The sequence below is a fragment of the Oryctolagus cuniculus genome, chromosome 14, assembly GCF_964237555.1.
Source record: "Oryctolagus cuniculus chromosome 14, mOryCun1.1, whole genome shotgun sequence".
NCBI lineage: Eukaryota > Metazoa > Chordata > Mammalia > Lagomorpha > Leporidae > Oryctolagus > Oryctolagus cuniculus.
The window spans coordinates 73668848-73681900 of record NC_091445.1 but is presented as its reverse complement, the minus strand read 5'-3'; the positions used below and the strand labels follow the sequence as shown (position 1 = coordinate 73681900).

The 13053-nt window shown below is 37.3% G+C and overlaps 1 protein-coding gene and 1 pseudogene across 1 annotated transcript in view; both read right to left on the bottom strand.

Moving 5' to 3' along the window:
* ITGA1 (integrin subunit alpha 1) overlaps window positions 1-13053 on the bottom strand; it is a 176202-nt gene that overhangs the window by 87378 nt on the left and 75771 nt on the right. Inside the window, exons 4-6 of the mRNA XM_008262192.4 lie at window positions 4276-4364; window positions 4050-4161; window positions 3349-3476 (exon numbers count right to left, since the gene is read on the bottom strand). Of these exons, the coding sequence (XP_008260414.2) occupies window positions 3349-3476; window positions 4050-4161; window positions 4276-4364 (329 nt within the window). The remainder of the gene's footprint in view (window positions 1-3348; window positions 3477-4049; window positions 4162-4275; window positions 4365-13053) is intronic.
* On the bottom strand, window positions 9040-9717 carry LOC100344827 (NADH dehydrogenase [ubiquinone] 1 alpha subcomplex subunit 5-like; annotated as a pseudogene).

Below are 13053 nucleotides of genomic sequence, written 5' to 3'. Positions count from 1 at the left end.
CCTGGTCTCCCATGCAGGTGCAGGGCCCAAGCACTTGGGCCATCCTCCACTGCCCTCCCGGGCCACAGCAGAGAGCTGGACTGGAAGAGGAGCAGCCAGGACAGAATCCGGAGTGCTGGCGCCACAGGCGAAGGATTAGCCAAGTGAACCACAGTGCCAGCCCGAAGTTTAAAAATATTCTAAGAATATTACTAGTTTCAGAAAGAAAGGATTGGGTTAAAAGGGAAAATGGGATGGACAAGGCAGATAGAAGAAAATGCAGCCCATCATGGGGAAGTGATGAGACAGGAGAAGAACTGTGACCAAGCAGTTTCATGTCAGGTATGACAGTGGTGAGGGGGTGCAACACAGAGAAGCCTGGCATGGCCCGGCCACGGGGCTTCCTGGGGAAGCATAAAAGCAGTTCTCATGGGATGGACAAGGATAAAGGCCTACTCTTTATGGATGTTAGGTGTTGGGATCAGCTCTGAAGCTTCTCCAGAAGCAAAGAACACTGAGCTGCAATTGGAGAGCTGTGTATTCTGATCCATCATCAACAAACAAGGTGACCTGAAATCAGGCATACAGCCTCTCACATCCCCTTCATAAACTGAGGTCTGGGGCTCAGTGATCTTTTGGATTCTTTTAAGGTTTAATTTTATGGTTCCATGAAATCTTATGGACCATAGAGAAATGGATAGGAGAAGAGAGGAAAAGAGGAAGGGGGAGGGGGTCTTCACATGGGACAAAAATTGTCCATGTGGAACACGTGTCAGCAGGAAAAACAAGCAAGAATTCTAGGGTAGTCTTCGGGTTTTGCAGGCTGCTGTCTGCCCTGTGGCAAGAAACAAACAATATCCCTTCTCAACCTTTAGTACACAGTTGAGAAGTTCAATTGCAGATGAGAAGTTGCACACAGGAAAACTCACTTGGTGATGTGTCAAAGCCCATTTTACAAAATGAGTTTGCACAGATTTCAGGAAGTTCTCTCTGACCTAATGGTATATCCATAGCCTTACCCTTCAAGTAGCTCTCTACACAGATCTATTTGGCCATAGAACACAGCAATAAGACATTTCACTTTGAGGAGTGATATTTAATTTGACATCTTCAACTACATATCTTTTGGTGGAGGGGGTTGGAGGGCAGGACAAATCTATGAACCATGGTACTTCAAAAACTTTGTGGTAAATACAATTAAAACATAAGTTTTATTTGGGGACAAAAATGTTTAAAATCAATATATAGTTTTTCATAACTTTCCATGGGTTTTTGAAGATCCCTCATGTGCACAGATTTCAAACATTTTTGCACCAGCACAAACTTATCTTTTGCTTCCATTTTCCATGTACTTTTTGAAGTGCCCTGTGTCCATGCACTATGCATATGAGTGGTCTTTGAAACATTCAGGGAAAGTGCATACTGTGAAAAAACTACGTATGGATTTAAAATGATTTGCACCAAAATAAACATCTTTTTGAAGTAACTTGTATGTATATTAAAACATATATATGTAGTATGTCTTCATTTTAAAGTGAATGTGACAAACACTGATGAAGTAAGACAGCTTTTTCAGTACCTCAAAAATTTCTCTATAGTGGGATTCTCAAAAAGGAAAGGGAAGAATGTTGTACTGCCTATAGAGTCCAAAAATCCCCTATGTTCTCCCAAATTCCCCAAAGTATGTCCCCAAATCTTTGAGACTGACTCTAATTCTAATTCCTTCCCTCTAGCTACTGTTCACTTCAGTATCTTATTTGCCTGTTATTCATTTTATCTGCTCAATTTAAACCACAAGACTATTAATGTTTATTAAACATTAAAACAGCTAAACACAAGCTAGTATTTACAATGGAAAAGCTAAATGAGAAATTATATTCATAAAAATAGAAAAAACCCACTCTTTGATTTTCTGCAATGAGAGCTTGGAGAATTTACTTTCTACTTAAGGAAAGAAAATATTTTTAACTTTTTTATAGAAAGCTTTTATTTAATAAATATAAATTTCAAAAGTATAACTTTTGGATTATAGTGGTTGTTTCCCCATAACCGCCCTCCCACCCCCAAACATTCCCACCTCCTACTCCCTCTCCCATCCCATTTTTCATTAAGATTCATTTTTAATTATCTTTATATACAGAAGATCAACTCTATACTGAGTAAAGATTTCAATAGTACTATTTGAAGACTAGTTTTACTATTAATTCTCATAGTACAACACATTAAGGACAGAGGCCCTACATGGGGAGCAAGTGCACAGTGACTCCTGTTGTTGATTTAACAATTGACACTCTACTTATTTTTTTAACAATTTTTTTAAAGACTTCTTTTATTTATTTGAAAGACAGAGTTACAAAGAGAGGTAGAGACAGGAAACTCTTATTTATGACATCAGTGATCACCCGAGGTTCTTGTCATGAGCTGCCAAGGCTATGGAAGCCTCTTGAGTTCACAAACTCTGACATTATTTAGACAAGGCCATAATCAAAGTGGAAGTTCTCTCCTCCCTTCAGAGAAAGGCACCACCTTCCTTGATGGTCCCTTCTTTCCACTGGGATCTCATTCACAAAGATCTTTCATTTAGGTCATTTTTTTGACACAGTGTCTTGGTTTTCCATGCCTGAGAAACTCTCATGGGCTTCTTAGCCAGAATTGAATGCCTTAAGGGCTGATTCTGAGGCCAGAGAGCTGTTTAGGGCATTTGTCATTCTATGAGTCTGCTGTGTGGCCTGCTTCCCATGTTGGCTCATGCTCTCCTTTTTAATTCTATCTATTATTATTAGCAGACACTTGGTTTTACTTATGTGATCCCTTTGACACTTAATCCTATCTTCACGATCAGTTATGAACTTAAACTGATCACTTTAACTAGTAAGATGGCATTGGTACGTACCAACTTAATGGAATTTGGAGTTCCATGGCAAGTGGAAAGAAAATATTAATATAGAAGAAAACAGACTTCAAGCATTACCTTGTGGCAAGTTACAAATTTTTGTATGAGAAAGAAGATTATAATGTGATGGGTTCTTTGGGATGTCAGATTATTTCTATAGACTTTGAAACCTTTTCTGGTATTACCAATGATGGTTATACTCATTTTGTAATTTAAAAATCAATTAAATTATTACTTTACAAGGACTGACAGAGGATATTTTCTAAGAGCACTGAAAATGGCAGCTTTCTGTGTTTGCAAAAAATAATAGTATCTGAATAATGTCTCTTGTACCATAAATAAAAATAGGGACATGGGATATACTATTCATCCTTTGTTTTCATTTTACTAATTACTTTTCAGAATAATTTGTTTAATTGAAGCTCTGTGTATTTGTATCATTATAACAACAGAAATCAAAACTCAGAGTCACATACCTGTGTCTGTTTAGGACCAATATCCATTCTTTCAAGAAGGTCATTTAAGAAATGTGTAACACTTTCCCAGGGGTAAATACTGTTGGAACCATCCAGCACTATGACTATGTCCAGTTGAGTGCTGCATTCTGCAATGAAAGGAGTTCATTGTGAAAATTTGGAATTTATCTTCTTGGTGGTATATGAAGTGTTTTCATGGCTGAAAGAAGCTAATTTAAAAAAAAACAGCTGACATTCTACAAAGTAGACATATTGATTTTATAATCAGGAAAAATAGTTTTAGAAAAGTAATGGTTTGGTGTTTTCATCAAATAAAACCCATCTCTACTTAATTTTACTTAATACTGTATGAGGGTTATGGCTGTATTTTTTCTCGGAATGAATTTTATATAACAGTTCTCATTCTGTTCATATCTCATATGAAGTTTTCTCAAAGAGACTCATCCTTCAAATAAAAGCAATGCAATAGCTTCAGCTGTGAAGTTTAAACATGACCCTGTAAATGTTATTTGCACTAATATCAATTCCAGAAATAGCAGTCAGGTTTGGTTATATACTGGCAAAGCAAACAATTACCTAAATTGGTAATGCCGGTAGCCAAGAAAATACTTCAAGCTTTTTGGTATGCTCCTGTGTATACATAGTCCTCATTCATTGTTTATGCTTTCCAAACATGCAAGAACATTGCATAAAATCTGTACCTTGTACAGGGGCAAAGGAGTTCACGACTTGAAATGTTGGGCTGACGTTAGAACAGATTCCAGTTGTGTAATGCACGTGTCCACATCTATAGGCATATAAGGGCCCACATGCCTGTTAAAAAAATTAAAAAACCGGAAGATTGAAAATTACCTAAAAGATTCTATGAAGATTTACAATGATAGCATTTGTGTTGTCATTACATATAATTCTTTTTTTTCTCCTTACCAGAAACCCTCCTCTTGGGTTACTGACTAAAGTTGATCCAAACGTCATATTCTCTTTGACTTCTGTGACATTGGCAATTGATGTATTCACTACAAATGAGAACAAGATTCCATTAGAGTGAAAAAGTTTCACAAAGTGAAATTAAGTGTCTTCTCATTAAAACATTCTATTTGCTTTACTCATATCACGGCACGTTCTTCTTTGGGTTCTAGTGAGTAGGCTTCCAAGTATTATTAAGGAATATAATGAACACACAAAGCCTGAAAAGCTGGCTGCTGTCCCAGAAATGTTGTCTGTATCACTGTTTCAAATAGTTTTGCTGAACTGTGAAAGAATGCAGAACTAGCAGGGCAATGAGAATGTGAGATTGCTGTCCACACATTTTTGCTAATTAAAACAAAATGTTTAGTCTCATAATATTGAAGGTGTAAGGATACTTATATAGTTCGTTATAAATGACCAAAAATGAAACATGAATATTGGTAAGAATAGGGAAAATTGGTAGAAGGTCAGAAAAGAAAGCTCAGACATGTATTTTTTTTTTTTTTTGATCATGACTTTCAACATCATAGGGACATCATGAGGGTTACAAAGAAAATTGGAGAAAGATTAGAGCAGTAGCTAGGAAGTTTGGATGAAAGACACACAGTGAATGAACTACATTTGACATTCTAAATATGAATGTTGGGTTCTGAAACATGCCAACCTGACAAAACTGGCAAGAAGTTCCGCTAACTCATGTTTAAAAAATAAAAAAGAATGGACAGGAAAAGCAAAAGCTGCTGGAACCTGCTTAATAGAGTATTGAGACATCTGAAAGTGTCAACTTTCAAGTTAAAAGGATTCTTTCACGGTTCCTGCCTCTAAGATGTTCACACTTCAAGACTATGTGTAGATTTACAGTTGGGGATGGAAGCAGAGATTTCTGAATGGTCAGTTTGACTTTCTCATTTGGCCACTTGTATTTGTCTAGGAATTTAGTGTGACTTGCTTTAAAGCACCTCATAGCTGGGCTATTATATATTCATTGGTCTTGAATAACCTAGATTAGAGGTTTTTTGTACAAGGGCTGTCTAGGGATCAGCATCCCTAGGATGATTAGAGTATATGGCAGAAGTTTCCTTACTTTTCATGAGGTAGCTAAAATATCTAGGCTATTTTTAAAAGCTCTATTCCACTTTTTAGTAATGAAATAGCTCATTTAGGTAATACAGACATTTTAATTATATTAATTTTTCCAATCTAATCACAATGAATAACTTTCCATTTTATGTCCTTGATGATTTATTTAATCCATGTTTTATAATTTTCAATGTAGAGATTTTCACATCTTTGGCTAAATTTATTTCTAAATATTTGATTTTTTGAGGTATTGTAAATGAGATTTCTTTTTTGGTGAGTTCATCATTAACTTATAAGAAAAACCTGGATTCCAAGATGGTTGAAAGGGGAAAAGATGTTCTGTTTTAGTTGAGGGGAAAATAGAAGGAAAAAAAAGTGGAGGAAGCACATTCCCAGGGGAGAGTTGGAGAGACATCTGCAGAAGAAATTCTACAGAAGGAAGAGAGACAGTGTGGATCAGTGTGGAAGGTGCCAGCATGCAGCAACAAGTGTAGACAAAACAAATGATCCTCACAGCCAAGAGCCAGAGGATACACTAGCTTTGGGGAGTGAGGTGAGAGCAGACTGCAGCAGTACATGCCATGGGTCATACTGCTGGAAGGAGAGCCAGGTTGACCACAATGTCTTTGAGTCTGCTTTAATGGAGGGCAGAGTACCTGCCTAACCCAGTGAAAAACAAAGCACATTATTTTCTCACATTCCCCCAACAAGGGCACCCAGCAACCAGTAGGGAGAAGGCACCATTTTGACACCAATAGTGGCTGTGGTGGCTCTTCTGCATCCATGTGATAGGGGGATTTTACCAGAGGGAAAAATCAGCATTCCCCACTGATTTTGAGACTAGCTGGGAGAGTTGACAAGGGCTGGGCACCCATGTAGGACCAGGAGGTGCCCCCAGCCTCTCAACATATCCAGAGGCTCCAGGGCTCAAACCACCAGGCTGGTGCACCCATAGGCAGCTGGCTCTGGGAACATCTCTGCTCTCTCCATGGGTGGGACAGGCTAGTGGAGCAGAGCAGATCCTCTGCACCCCATGACTGTGGGAGCATTGTGTTCTGAGCCTCTGGGAACTCTGTGAGCACAGGGTGTAGCTGGGTCTCTGGGTAATCACTGTGTCTGGCACCAGAGGCTCAGAGCTCACTAACTGCCTAGGGTGGGTCATTACGGCAGGATCCATGCTTACACTGAGGACTGCACAGTTCCTTTGTGGGGTTCACGCAGCAGCATGGGTGAGAGTTGCAACCACTGCGGACTAACCACGAGTATTAAGCACCTTGGAGGAGAGGAAGTGAGGGTATGATTGCATCAACAGAGGTGATCATACTCTCCCCTTGCTGACATTAAAGAAGGGCTACCATGCCCAACATGGGTGTCATCCCGGATACTTGCCCCACTCTGGAGCACTGACCAGAGCTCCCTGGCCATATCCAGCACACACCTCTGGGTATTAACTGAAAGAGCAGATACTCTGCTAAGCCACAGAGGCATAGTTCAAAGATAAAATTCATCAGAGGAGAAAACCAACAAGCATTTCCACAAATGTGTAAAAATAAATGCAGAAATTGAAGAAACAAGAATAAGGAAGACAACATGACTCCCCCAAAGCAACATAACAATTCAAAATTAGAACATGAAGATGATGAGATTGATGAGATTCCTGTAAAGGAATTGAAAAGATCAATCATAATAGTACTCAGAAACAATGAGAAGCAAATTTCTGGGTTAACTAAATCTATGACATGGCTGAAAAAATTTCCCATGAGATTGAGATTTTTGAAGACAAATCAAATTGAAATATTAGAAATGTAGAATTCAGTATGTCAAATAAAAAAATACAGTGGAAAGCCTTAACAACAGATGTGTTGAGACAAAAGAAAGAATATTTGAGCTAGAAGACAAATCCTTGAAAATATCCTAGTCAGACAAAAAAAAAAAGAGGAAAAAATTAGAAAAACTGAAAATAGTGTTAGAGATTTATGGGGTATTATCTAATGACTGGATATTTGAGTTCTAGGAATTCCTGAAGGTATAGAAAGACAGAATGGATTAGAAGGCCTATTTAGTAAAATAATTATAGAAAACTTCCTTAATTTGAAGACAGAAAAGGATGTCCAAGTATATAAGGCACATAGAACTCCCAATAGACATGACCAGAAAAGATCTTAATGACGACACAAATTGTAGTTAAACTTTCAACAGTAAAAATTACAAACAGTAAAAATGATAAAACGATTCTAAAATGTGCACAAGAGAAATGGCAGATAACTTTCACAGGATGTCCAACTGGACTCACAGCTGACTTCTTATCAGAATTTGAATAGGCTAGAAAGAAAAAGACTGCCAACCAAGAATACAGTACCCTGAAAAGCTCTCATTTATGATTGAAATAAAGACCTTCTATAACAAGCAGAAATATAAAGAATTTGTCTCTACTCATCCAGCCTAATGGATGCTTAAGGATGTCTACATGAGAAATGCAGAAAAAATAGTCATCATTAAGAAAGAATATGAAGGCAGAAATCCTCCCAGTAAAAGTACAAAGGAAATCAAATGCAAACAATAGGGATATTTATGGAAAAACAGCAGGGCCAAGCCTTTACTTAGGAAAAATAATCTTGAATGCACATGGCCTAAATCCTCTAATGAAAAGATACAGACTGGCTGAATGGATTAAAAAACAATCCAAGACACAGCTATTTGCTGCCTACAAGAAACACACCTCACCAACAAAAATACATGCAAACTGAAAGTGAAAGGATAGAAAAAGATATTCCATGCTAATGGAAAGCAAAAAAGGGCAGGTGTTTCCATTCTAATATCAGACAAAATAGACTTTAATACAAAAACTGTTAATAGAGACAAAGAATGGCACTATCTAATGATTAAAGGATCAATTCAACAGTAAGGTGTGACAATAATAAATGCATATGCACCAATGCCAGGACGCCTGGCTATATAAAAGAAATGTCAATGGCTCTAAAAGTAGACAGACTCTAATACAATAGTAACAGAGGACTTCAACATCCCACTTTCATTAATGGACAGAACAACCAGATAGAAATCAACAAAGAAACAACAGAGCTAATTGACAATATGGACTAAATGGACCTAACTGATATCCACAGAATCTTTCATCCAACAATTGCAGAATACACATTCTTTTTATCAGTGCATGGAACCTTCTCTAGGATATACCATATGCTACACCATAAAGCATGTCTAACCAAATTAAAAAAAATTGAAATCATACCATGTGTATTTTCTGATCACAATGGAATGAAGCTGAAAACCAACAACTCAAGAATCTCGATAACATATGCAAACATATGGAGACTGAACAACATGCTCCTGAATGAACAGTGGGTCATAGAAGGAACCAAAAGGGAAATAAAAAAATTTTTGAATTGAATGAAGACAACAAGACAACATATCAGAGCTTATGAGATACAACAAAAACAGTATTAAGAGAGAAGTTATAGCAATAGGTGCCTACATCAAGAAATTGGAAAGACACCAAATAAATGAGTTATCAATGCATCTCAAGGGCCTAGAAAAACAACAGCAAACCAAACCCCAAATTACTGGGAGTAAATAATAACAATAATAATAAATTAGAGAAAAAAATATACAAAATTGAAATTATTTTTTAATATAATAGAATATTTAATTACATCAGTTTCCCATCAACCTATCAAAATCACATAATTTTAGATGATTATATTGGCCATTTCCACTGGTTGGCAGGAGGTTCTTCCACTAATGGCTCCCATGGTTTCCACTGCATCATTTTTCTTGCCAGCTTAGTTCATTTTCAGCCTGAAGAATCACCTCTTCTATTTGGCCACCTTGAAGCTGGTCTTCTAATTTTTTAACATCTGATTCCACTTTCACCATACTCAGCTTCTCATTTGTAATCTGTTCTGTATATTTTCTATATGCTGCACTTTTAGGCATCTGTTGAACAACATGAAGAATCTTCGTGTACAATATTCTCAGCCTCTTTCTCAGAAATCAAATCACTTAGAAACCAGTATTTCTCTGGGCTGGCACTGTGGCGCAGTGGGTTAAAGCCCTGGCCTGAAGCACCGGCATCCCATATGGGCGCCAGTTCTAGTCCCAGCTGCTCCTCTTCTGAACCAATTCTCTGCTGTGGCCTTGTGTGGACTTTCACATACAGCCAATCCCACAAGGCCAGTGGTCTTCTTCAGCAAACCAGCCATGGCTGAGCCGAGAAGCTGAGAATGCGCAGCCTTCTCAATTAAAAATACAAAAGATCAGTGAAATGAAGAGATGTATTTTCAAAAAAAATTGACATACCATTGGCCCTACTAATCATAAAAAAGAGGGAGAAGACTCAAATTAATAAAATCAGAAATGAAAAAGGAGATGTAACAATGGATACCACAGAAATAAAAATAATCATCAGGATTATTTCAACAAACTGACAAGTACAGAAGAAATGGGTAGGTTGATGGACACATACAATCTACCATAATTGGGTCATAAAGATATAAAAAACCTAAACAGGCCTGTAATCAAAAAGGAGATGGAATCAGTAATAAATCCCCAACAAAGAAAAACCCAGGCTTGGAAGTCTTCACTTCTGAATTCTACCAGACTGTAAAGAGGAACTAATTCCAATTCTTCGCAAATTATCCGAACAATTTAAAGGGAGGAAATCCATCCAAACTCCTTCTATGGGGCTAACAACACCATAATTCCAAAACCAGAAAAAGATACAACAAAGAAATAGAACTATAGACCAATATCCTACTGAACATCGATGCAAAAATCCTCAACAAAATACTAGCTAATCAAATCAAACAACACATCAGAAAGATCATTCACCTGGACAAAGTAGGATTTATCTCTGGTATGCAGGTATGGTTCAACATTCACAAATCAATAAATGTATTAAATCATCACATTAATAAACTGAAAAATAATATGATTATCTCAAGAGATGCAGCGAAAGCATTTGATAAAATATAACATACTTTCATGATAAAAACCTTAAGCAAATTGTATATGTAAGGGACATTCCTCAACACAATCAAGGCAATTTATGACAAACCCACAGTCAATATCTTACTGAATGGGGAAAAGCTGGAAGCATTCCCACTAAGATCTAGAACTAGACAAGAATGCACTCTTACACCATTGTTATTCAATGCAGTCCTGCAACTTTTAGCCAGAGCCTTTAGGCATGAAAAAGAAATCAAAGGCATACAAATTAGAATGGAGGAAGTTAAGTGGTTCCTGTTTGCAGATGACATGATTCTATATATAGGTGAACTAAAAGACTCCACTAAGAGACTATTGGAACTCTATCAAAGAATTTGGTAAAAGTGCAGGATATAAAATTACACACAAAAATCGACAGCTGTTGTATACACAGAAAAAAAAATGTAACCAAGGAGGTCAAAGAACTCTAAGATGAAAATTATAAAACACTAAAGAAAGAAATAAAAGAAGAGACAAAAATGGTAAAATTTTCAATGTTCATGGACTGGAAGAATTAATATCATCAAAACGTCCATACTACAGAAAGCATTTTTTTTTTTTATGATTTACTTATTTATTGAAAGTCAGAGTTTCACAGAGAGAGGAAAGGCAGGGAGACAGAGGTCTTCCATCTGATGGTTCACTCTCCAATTGGCCACAATGGCCAGAGCTGCGCAAATCTGAAGCCAGGAGCCAAGAGCTCCTTTCCAGGTCTCCCATGCTGGTGCAGGGGCCCAAGGATTTGGGCCATCTTCTACTGCTTTCTCAGGCTATCGCAGAGATCTGGATTGGAAGTGGAACAGCTGGGTCTTGAACTGGTGCCTATATGGGATGCTGACGCTTCAGGCCAGAGCGTTAACCTGTGGCTCCACAGTGCCAGCCCCAGAAAGCAATTTAAAGATTCAACACTATCCCAATCAAAAAACCAATGACATTCTTCTCAGATCTAGAAAAAAATGACACTAAAATTCACATGGAAATACAAGAGACACCAAATAGCTAAAGTAATTTTATACAACAAAAACAAAGCCAGAGCCATCACAATACTAGAATTCAAGACATACTACAAGGCAGTTATAATCAAAACAATATGGTACTGGCACAAAGACAGACATGCAGACCAAGGGAACATAATAGAAACTCCATAAATCAATCCATGCATCTACAACCAACTAGTGTTTGACTAAGGAGCTAAAATCAATCTCTGAAGCAAGGACAGTCTCTTCAACAAACAGTCCTGGGGAAACTGGAATTCTGTATGCCGAAGTATGAAACAAGACCCCTACCTTACACCCTACACAAAAATCCCCTCAAAATGGATCAAGGACCTAAATCTATGACCTGATACCATCAAATTACTAGAGAATACTGTGGAAACCTTGCAAGACATTGGCTTAGGCAAAAGCTTCTCAGGAAACACACCAGAAGCACACGTAGTCAAAGCCAAAATTGACAAATAGGATTACATCAAGCTGAGAAGCTTCTATACTGCAAAGAAACACTCAGCCAAGTGAACAGGCAACCGACAGAATGGGAAAAAATATTTGCAAACTATGAAACTTATAAAGGATTAATATCCAAAATCTATAAAGTACTCAAGAAATTTAAAAACAACAACAAAAAGCCCAATAATTCAGTTAAGAAATGGGCAAGAGGCCAGTGTGGTGGCATAGTGGGTTCTTAGAAATACATGAAATTTGTATGCCTTAAATAATGTAAACATATACACACCTGATAGTATGTCATAGCTGACTGAATGAAGGTCTATTTTGCTGTTGTGTCATTGGAAAATATTTAATTGGAATCCAGTTTTTCATCATTTAAAACAATGACAAAATACATATCCTTTTTTATTCCTATTATTCAATAACGAAATTTTCTGGGATATATACTTACATAAAGTTTTAGTCATAATTAGCAAAAACTTGCCTTCCTGGTTCCCTACTCCTGAAGTGTGATTACCACTTTTTCCCAAGGTCTCATCAGCATTTTGCATTTCATGTTTCTTAGAGTTTTCATAAATTTGATGGGTGGAAATGGTATATTATTGCTGTTTCAATTTGGTTTCCACGACAATTAGAGATATAAAGCAATTTTTATTTTTCTTGGGGCTTTGAGGTTTCCTTTTTTTTAAAGATTTATTTATTTACTTGAAAGTCAGGGTTACACACAGAGAGAAAGAGAGACAGAGAGAGAGAGTCTTCCATCTGCTGGTTCACTCAATTGGCCGCAGTGGCTGGAGATGTGCAGATCCAAAGCCAGGAGCCAGGAGCTTCTTCTGGGTCTCCCATGTGGGTGCAGGGGCCCAAGGACAGGGCCATAGCAGAGAGCTGGATTGGAAGTAGAGCAGCCGGGTCTCAGATCAGCACCCATACGGGAAGCTGGCACTGCAGGTGGCAGCTTAACCCTCTACACCACAGCATTGGCTCTGAGGTTTCTTTTTGTATATGATGTTATATATCTTTTGCCTCTCATTCATATTTGCTATTTTTATTGATAATTTGTGGTAACACTTTGGGTGTTCTAATTTTAATTGTTTGTAATACCTTAATTTCACTTAAGTTTAGAGTTTAAATTTACAGTATAATAAACCATATAAAGTCTTCTTCACTTTATTATTTTTAGATTTAAGAAGACCATATCTACAGTGAA